The following is a 9,652-nucleotide window of genomic DNA, read 5'->3' as shown; positions in this document are numbered from 1 at the left end:
TGGAGATAGGGATCTCACTTTGTTGCCCAGACTGGAGTGCAGTGGCATAATCTTGGCTCACTGTTACCTTGGCTTCCTGGGCTCAACCTCAGGCCGTCCTCCTCCCTCAGCCTGCCTGGTAGCTGGGACTACAGGTGCATGCCAACACGGGTGACTAATTTTTGTAGAGTTGGAGGTCTCCCCATGTTGCCCAAGCTGGTCCTGAACTCCCAGGCTCAAGTGATCCGTCTGCCTCAGCCTCCTAAAGTGCTAAGATTATAGATGTGAGACACTGTGCCTAGCCACAACTGTTTCAACAGTTTGATTATGATGTGCCTTGGTGTCATTTTGTTCATGTTTCTTCTGCTTGAGATTCATTGAGCTTCATCTATGGGCTTATAGTTTTTATCAAATTTGGAAAACTTTTGGCCTTTATTTCTTCAAATATATTTTTTCCTTTTCTGTCTTTTTTTGGGACTGTGGTTACTTAGTTTATATTTTACCTCAAATCTGGCTGTGCTCATATTTTTTCAGACTTTTTTTTCTCTCTTAATTTGGGATGTTTTTCTATTTCTCTGTGTCTCTAAGGTCATTCATCATTTTGTCTCCAGTACCTAATCCTCTGCTAATTCTACCCAGTGAAATTTTCATTTCAGATATTTTATTTTTATTTATTTATTTTTGAGATGAAGTCTTACTCTGTTGCCCAGGCTGGAGTGCAGTGAGGTGATTTCAGCTCACTGCAACCTCTGCCTCCCAGGTTCAAGTGATTCTCCTGTCTCAACCTCATGAGTAGCTGGGATTACAGGTACACACCATGCCCGGCTACTTTTTGTATTTTTAGTATAGATGGGGTTTCACCATGTTGATCAGGCTGGTCTTGAACTACTGATCTCATGATTGCCCACCTCAGCCTCCCAAAGTGCTGGGATTATAGGCATGAGCCACTGCGCCTGGCCTCAGATAATTATTTTTCATCAGTTTTTGTGTCTTCTTATTCTCTTTTTCATTATGTTCATGGTTTCCTTTACATTTTTGTTTATATGTTATGATATTTATAATAACTGTTTTAAAATATCTTATTCTGTTATCTGTCATTTTGGATTCTGTTTCTATTGACTGGTTTTTCTCATGTTTATAGGTCACATTTTTGTTTCTTCACATTTACAGTAATTCCTTTAATTGAATTGTGGACATTGCAAATGTTATATTGTTGAGTGTTAGGATTTTATCTCCTTCTTTAAACCTTTTTGAATTTTTTTTTCTTTTGGTCAGGCACTTCAGTAATTTGTAGATCACCTTATCTTTTTCAGGCTTATTTTTAAGCATTGTTATGGTTCGTTTAGAGTAGCTTTTTGTCTAGATCCAGGTGAGCTCCTCCACTAAAGACTCTTTTGGGGTGTCTGTTAAATTACATCCATATTCAATGAGATTTTTCCGTTCTGACTGGCGGGCACTCAATTTGCAACCTTATGTGAACTCTGGGAATTATTCACCTTACACTTTACCTTCTCCTTAATTTGTTCTTTATCCTGATAACTTGCACTTTGCTTAGCCTTGTGGACTTTCGCCCTATACCTAAGCAGAGTTGTGTTCACCCAAAGATTCAAGGGGTCCCTCAAGATGATTTTTAGATATCTTGTTCTGCACTACTTCTTCTCCAGGACATTGCTCTGAAAATTCTAGCCACTCCCTAGAAATTTGATATCTGTCATCTCTTTTTGGAGACTGTTGGGTTCTATTTGCATTTCCTCTCTTTCTGCGTAGTCTGGAAATTGCCTCTAGGCAGAAACTTGGGGCAATTGTAGGGTTTACTTTAGTATTTCCCTCTGTCAGAGATCATAGTCCTGTGCTGCCAGTTGTTTAATGTCAGAAAACAGTTATTTCAAATAACTTGTATACTTTTCTAGCTGTTTATGGTAGGAGAGTGTATCCAGTAACAGTTACCCTCTCTTGTGTAAAAGCAGAATTCTTTTGTTTAGTTTTAATTGCTTTTAAACTTGTTCTTAAAAAAAAAGAAAAAGACATGTTCTATGTACTCTTGCTTTTTTCATTCTACATTTTGTAATTAAGGTTCATGTTACATATAGTTACAGTTCATTTTGTTCAATGCTTTATTATATTAACTGTGTGTTTATACGGCTGTGAATTTTTCTATTCTCCTGTTGTTGAGGATTTGACTTCTTTCTGGTCTTTTGCTGTTAAGAACAGCTGTGGTGCAAATATTCTTGGATGTGTCTCCTGGGCATATACCTAGGAGTGGAATTACTGGGTCTTAACTAAAATATGTGAACCAGTAAATAGGGTTGGTGTCACTCATTTCAGATCCCTTACTGAAGCCTTCTTTCAGGCTCAGTGCCTTAAAACATGTGAATGTTCAGCTTTAAAAGATAATGCTTTAGAAAAAAAAAGATAATACTAAATTATTTTCCAAAGTAGCTATGTAAATTTACACTCCTTTCAGCAATGCAAAAGAGAATCTGTTGATGTCTCTTCTCCAGTTGCAGCACTGTCAGACACTTCTTAATTTTTGTCAATCTAGTGGGAGTAAAATATCTTATTTTGGTCTTCATTTGCATTTCTCTGATTGCTGGTAGGGCTGAGAATCTTTGTACTTGTTTATAGGCAACATACTTTTCTTCCTCTGGTGACTGCTTTTTGACCTAGTTGGGATGTTCATGGTTCTAAGTACAGAGGTAGAACTTAGAGGAATAAAAGAAAATATCATTTTTTAAAAATTTGCTTGTTTGTTTAGAAAACCTAGCTGTTCATTGAGAAATCATCCTTTTATCTTTCAAAATATGCTATTCATGTAGTTATACCTTATGAAGACCTAGGAATTCAAGAGAAACATATTGCCTGGGTTTTGTTGAAAATCATATATATATATATATATATATATATATATATATATATATTGCAATGGAATTTTCTGGATACTCACATTATACTAAAAGTCTGCCTTAAAACATATCTTTTAATTAATGAAAAGGGGACTCTCCATTTTTGAGTATTTCAAGATATAGGACCTTTCTGTAAGTATCTTTTTCTATGGAATCAATTACAAATAATGTTGGGAGTCTTTTAAGGAAGTCCAACAATGATACCTTTCTTTACTAGCTTGGTTTTGAAGCAGCTGAGAAATAAAACAAGGGCTAAAATAGATGAAGACCAAAATGCTGTATTTTTTACTGATAAAGTCTAGGTTGGAATTGATTATAACTGTCTGCAAGCAAATGTACTTCCTGTTGAATTTCAGGATTGGACAGACTTATAATGCCTGTTGTAAGTAAGGTTGGTCTGAGCCGTGTATGGGGAGTGCCTGACCCTATAGGAGCAGTAAGGATATGTATTTTACAAAGGGGGCATTATCTCCCAAGAGAAAAAGGAGAGATGCTCAGTGCACCATTTTCTGTTTTTTTTTTTTTTTTCTAAATTACTAATCACATTGGTAAATTATCCTCACTCTCTTGGTGCATTCTGAGGAAAGAGACTCAATTAATATTAATTGAGCTGCCTTTACATAGAATGTGGGAGATATGTTTATCTACTAACAAATATGCGATTTTATTAATACATATTTATTATCAACAAATGTCTAGCACTATGCCTGGTTCTTTGGCATATAAAATAAATACTAGGTGGGATCCCTATCTGTTGAGAGTTATCAGTATGTTCATGGAAAATTACTTAAACATATAAGAACAGCTCATATTGGTATAGCTTTTTGTAATTGTAATGTACTTTATATACTTCGTTGTTTCATTCACATTTTAATGGCAAGGACACTAAGGCTCAGTAAAGCAATGTGACTTGTCCATAACCACACCGTGAGACTTGGATCAGGTATTCTGAGTCTAGATCCTGCTTTTTTCCTGCTGCATCTTACAGAGCAGGAAAAAGTTTGCTCTGTAGGAATAGTATGTGACAGGCCCTCAGGCATACAGTAAAGACATGATAGGACATATCAGGGAATGCTTTGTACAGCAGGGTGGACTTGACCTGCTTTTTGAAGGGTGTAGTAGAGTAGAAAACCCCTTATCAGCAGAGGATTATCTGCAGAGGATACCTTCCAAGAGTACCTGTGGATGCCTGAAACTGGATAGTACCAGGCAGTTGACTCTCAAGCAATATGTGTTTGAAGCACAATTATACATGCATTTTCTTCTGCCTCTGCCACCCTGGGGCAGCAACTAGATCTTCTTCCTCCTTCTTGTGATTTTCTTAATAACATTTTCTCTAGCTTACTTTATTGTAAGAATATAGTGTTTGATACATATAACATACAAAATATGTGTTAATCCAGTTTTTATATTACTGGTAAGACTTCTGGTCAACAGTCGGCTATTAGCAATTAACTTTTTGAGGAAGCAAAAGTTATGTGCACATTTTTGACTCTGTGGGTGGGGAGGCAGTACCCCTAACCCCCACATTGTTCACAACTGTATATACTATGTTTTTTCCTATACTATGTACCCATGATAAAGTTAAATTTGTTAATTAGGCACAGTAAGATATTAACAGTAACTAGTAACAAAATAGAGCAGTTAAAACAATCTTCTGTAATACAAGTTATGTGAGTGTGGCCTCACAGATGTCTTACTGTCCTGTACTTGCCCTTCCTTTTGTGATGATGTGTGATGATACAGTGAGATGAGATGAAGTGAGGTGAACGCCATAGGCATTGTGACTTAGTGTTAGGCTACTGTTGACCTTCTGTATTCCTGAATGTGTGTAACCACCCCTTACTTGCAGTAAATGGCTTGGTGTCACTCATTTCAGAGCCCTTGCTGAAGTCTTGGTGTGGGCTCAGTGCTTTCTGGTGTGACACACTGCAGTCACTTGTTCATGTCTTCCACCCCAAAATTTAATGTCTTTTCCATCTGAGTACTTACCGTGCACTGCGGCCATCACTTTTGTAGTCTGAGGTGTGACAGCAGAACTAGCGTGAATTTCTTTCTTCTTCTTCACGATTTCATGCATAGAAAATTTGTTTTTATTTTAGCAACTCCAGCGTATGATTTTTGTTTCCTTAAGTCAAGAACTGTTTACCTTTTCATTAAAAGGAAGCATTTTACAGTTCTCTTCAGCATATGCAGATTGCCAGCACCACTACTCTTGCCTTTGGAGGCCATTATTAAGTAAAATAAGGATTCCTTGAACACAAGCACTAAGTGGTTCATGGGCTTGGAATGTCTACAGTGCAGAGACACTGGACAAAGGGATGATCCACATTCCTGGTGGGAAAGAGCAGAATGTATGAGATTTTATCACACTACTCAGGACAGTGCATAATTTAAAATTTATGAATTACTTATGGAATTTTTCATGTAATATTTTCAGACTTTTGTTTACTGTGGATAACTGAAACATGAGGGAGGACAGCTGTATAGATGTAGAGGAGATATGGGGAAAAGGTGTCCAGTCAGAGGCAGTAGATCAATGGGAGGTGTGAGAGTGTTACTGGAAAGGGTCCCGATCCAGACCCCAGGAGAGGGTTCTTGGATCTTGTGCAAGAAGGAATTCAGGTGATTCCATACAGTAAAGTGAAAGCAAGTTTATTAAGAAAGTAAAGGAATGAAAGAATGACTGCTCCATAGGCAGAGCAGCCCCAAAGGCTGCCGGTTGCCCATTTTGATGGTTATTTCTTGATAGTATGCTAAAGGGGTGGATTATTCATGCCTATCCTTTGTAGACCATGTAGGATAACTTCCTGACATTGCAGGGCATTTGTATACTGTCATGGTGCTGGTGGGAGTATAACAGTGAGAACAACCAGAGGTCCCTCTCATTGCTGTCTTGGTTTTGGTGGCTTTTAGCTGGCTTCTGTACTGCAACCTGTTTTATCAGCAAGGTCTTTATCACCTGTTGTGTGAACCTCCTGTTTCATTCTGTGACTTAGAATGCCTTACCATCTGGATATGCAGCCCAGCAGGCCTCAGCCTCATTTTACCCAGCCCCTATTCAAGATGGAGTTGCTCTGGTTCAAACAGCTGACAAGAGGATTCTAAGGAAACTTGGCTGACTGTACTGCAGGATTCGTGTTGAGCAACCGTGTGGAGAAAGTGTGAATGAATTGATGTTACAGATGACCAAACTTTTGAAAGTTTGGAAGAGAAAGTATTTGCTTTTTGCAGTAGACTTCAAGGAGCCACTGAAAGCTCTTAATTTGAGGAATAACATGATTGAAACAGTCTCTAATCTACATTTTCAGCCCCTTTATGCATCTCCCATCCCCAGTTTCATTTGACCTGTATATAAACTTCTGTTAGTTTTTCTTTTATCTTTTAGTCTTATTTTCTGAACTTAGTATATTAGTTATTATTAATTGAAGAAATGCTGGTTTTTCTGTTTTCTAAATTAAGTCCTCTTTTTCCTTATTCTTTTTATTCTATTTGTTTCTATTCTAGTATCTTATAATTTAAATTGGAGAAACTGTCTTTTCCTTGGCCACTTTACAAACAATATATTTCATTAAAAACAGCATATAGACAACCTGTTACTTTGTGCTTGATTCATGTTTTTATTTCTACATTTTCCTCTTGAACTAGCTTAAGAAATAACCAGATTCTTTCTTTGCCTTTCAGGTCCTACCTCGAACATAAGACCTCCATGAACTATATGCTGGCAACACGCCTCTTCCCGGACAGGTAGAGATTTGCTAAACTTTAAATTTAGGACTAGATCACAAGATTAAAAGAAAGTACATGTAAAAGAAGGAAAGATACCTTATTAAAGTCTTTGTGTAAAATCTCTGATAGAAAATAAGTCCTTTAGAAAGCATGATTTAATGATTCACTTTTCCAGAATTTATCATGAACTCTCAGCACTTTGTAACATTTCCAAAAACCAAAAATTAAACTATCAAGATCCTTGGGCAATTCTAACAGATGCCTTAAACTTTATTCTTTTTTAAGGAAGGCCTTTACTCAGTGCCATTATACTTTAGATGCAGTTTTAATAGACACGATTATCTGTTTTTCCAGACCAGAAGAGGTTAGAATTATCAGATTGGAAAAAGCGGAGGGGAGGTAATTCATAAAGTTAATACACTGAGACTTATAAGAAATGACAACTGATAATCTCAATACAAGGGAAAACCGGAGGAAATGATGGAAAACAGACATTGGAATTTAAATAGCACAGCAATCAGGGCTGCTTAGTCCCACATACTTTTGTAGCCCCTGAGACATAACTGCATTGCAGTAGAGTTCATTAATTGATTATCAAAATAAGGCACCCTAGTTATTTAGAGAAACCTACATTGTTTGAGGATATATGTACTTTTTTGAAGGATTCGTAAAATAGATACCCAGATTTTAACCATCTCTTGCAATTTCATGATCTAGTATCAGGAAATATATGGGATTTGCAATTTCTCTCTGTAAATTTGTGGTAATTACGATTGATTAAGTGATCACATTGTGTAGCTTCTAATGAAGGAGATCTTTGGATTTACATAGAAGACATGGAATCTTATTTCTTTATATAAAACCTGTGGGTTTTTCCTTCTCTCTATGAAAACTTTTACGAGGTGTTTTTTTGTTTGTTTGTTTTTTGTTTTTTTTATCTTTAGAGTACAGATACTTTACCAGGATGTGTTCTGATACGTCATTTTTCATTATTTTGGTCATGCAGTGAGTGTGCCCTTTCAGTCTGTCAGTTGTGGGAAGTATTTCCCTTATCCTTTCTTTTCTGTCCTTGTGGAATTCCTGTTAGATAAATTTTGGCTGTAGCCTCCATATTTCTTTACTGTTTTTATACTTTTAGTCTTGCCTCTTAGCTTTAAATTCTTGGAGATTTCTTGGATTTTGTCTTCTAAAACTAAATTCGTCTTCAACCATGTCTATATTGTTATTTATTACCCACACAGGATACGGGTGTTTAATTTAGTTTTTTATTTTGGCAAGCATGTTTTTAATATACAAGAACTATTTTTGCTTTTTGATTAGTTTTAGTATTTCATGGATGTAATGTCTTTTCAAATCTCTTTGACTATTTTAGATTGTTTAAAGTTCCTTTCTGTTTTTTGAATTTTTTTTCTTTTTTTAATTATACTTTAAGTTCTGGGGTACATGTACAGATTGTGCATTGTTACACATGCTGTGGTGGTTTGCTGCATCCAACCCCTCGTCCGCTACATTAGGTATTTCTCCTAATGTTTACCCTCCCCAATCCTCTGTCCCTACTATACCTTCCATAACCCCCACCCCCACCCCCAACAGGCCCCAGTGTGTGATGTTCCCCTCCCTGTGTCCATGTGTTTTCATTGTTGAACACCCACTTATAAAAGAGAACATGTGGTGTTTGGTTTTCTGTTCTGTGTCAGTTTGCTGAGAATGATGGTTTCCAGCTTCATCCACGTCCCTGCAAAGAACATGAACTCATCCATTTTTATGGCTGCCTAGTATTCCATGGTATATATGTGCCACATTTTGCATTATTTTAATTATTCTGGATTAGTTGTATGTATTCAACTTATTCTTTCTAGTTTTAACTTTTATATATCTGCAATTGTATGATAATCTTTGATTGTTCAATCTTATTTAGAAGTAATGAACTGTTTACTTAAAATAGGTAGTTTGCTTCACTTGATATATAGGTCTGTTTCTGAATTGACATGAACCCTACACTTGAGGCTGTATCTTTCTATTCTTGGATTTCCCAGGAAGGGGAAGGAGGGCAGAGTAGGCATTCTGGGTACCACTACATAAGCCAAAATTAGGAAGCATTTGCCTAGGAGTAGCAAAAAATAAACAATTTGAGACATAATAATATATATGCCTCTTTGTTAATATATTAAAATAGTGAGACCTAGCAGCAGATCTAATACCTACCATAATTTCAAAGAGTGATACAGTTTTTCAAAATACTTGTAACAATTCCAAAGTAATATGAAAAAAGATGCATTTTTTTTTTTTTTTTTTTTTTTTTTTTTTTTATTATTTTTTTTTTTTTTTTTTTTTTTTTTTGGTAATGAAGTCACATTAATCCACTTGTGGGCTGGGCTTGGGCTTGGTGGCTCACACCTGTAATCCCAGTACTTTGGGAGGCCGAGGTGGGTGGATCATGACCTCAGGAGATCAAGACATCCAGACTAACATGGTGAAACCCTGTCTCTACTAAAAATACAAAAATTAGCTGAGCGTGCTGGCAGGCACCTGTAGTCCTAGCTACTCAGGAGGCTGAGGCAGGAGAATCGCTTGGACCCAGGAGGCTTAGATTGCAGTGAACGGAGATTGCGCCACTGCACTCTAGCCTGGGCGACAGAGTGAGACTTCGACCAAAAAAAAAAAAAAAATCCACTACTGTGGATAGTTTCTTATATTTATATGGAGGAGATGCTAAGTTTCAATTAGAGGCTGTAAGTTTTTTCTATCCAAGTTTGTATACTCCCTGCATTCTTTCTTTAGGCCCCAGTTAACAGCTCCTGCTTATGAAGCATTCTGAAAACTTTGATTAAAAAACATAATTTTCCCTGTTTAGCTAAGAAAAACCCTCGTGATCTACTTACCTACCTTTTTAGCCTAATCTTCACTTTTCCACACCAATTTATGGCCATTTCTCCTTGCTCTTTTATACATCCTTATTCTTACAAACTCCCCTTCTTTTGGAATGGCCTTCAATCCATTCCTAAATTCTTCTATCCTAGACTAGGAAGAGGTACTCCCAG

General features: G+C 36.7%; 1 protein-coding gene across 21 annotated transcripts in view; it reads left to right on the top strand.

Annotated features, from left to right (window-relative positions):
* The window catches only part of TTLL5 (tubulin tyrosine ligase like 5), a 286,353-nt gene that overhangs the window by 79,070 nt on the left and 197,631 nt on the right, over nucleotides 1-9,652 (top strand). For all 21 annotated transcript variants that reach the window (XR_005200287.1, XR_005200288.1, XR_005200289.1 and 18 more), the window contains one exon: nucleotides 6,567-6,629. Coding sequence is in view for 17 of the 21 variants with exons in the window: in XM_037738524.1 (XP_037594452.1) it covers nucleotides 6,567-6,629 (63 nt within the window). In the remaining 4 variants the exon portion in view is untranslated. The remainder of the gene's footprint in view (nucleotides 1-6,566; nucleotides 6,630-9,652) is intronic.

The sequence above is a fragment of the Cebus imitator genome, unplaced genomic scaffold, assembly GCF_001604975.1.
Source record: "Cebus imitator isolate Cc_AM_T3 unplaced genomic scaffold, Cebus_imitator-1.0 Scaffold54, whole genome shotgun sequence".
In the NCBI taxonomy this organism is placed as follows: Eukaryota; Metazoa; Chordata; class Mammalia; order Primates; family Cebidae; genus Cebus; species Cebus imitator.
The sequence above is the reverse complement of the archived record's forward strand: the minus strand, read 5'-3'. Positions and strand labels throughout refer to the sequence as shown.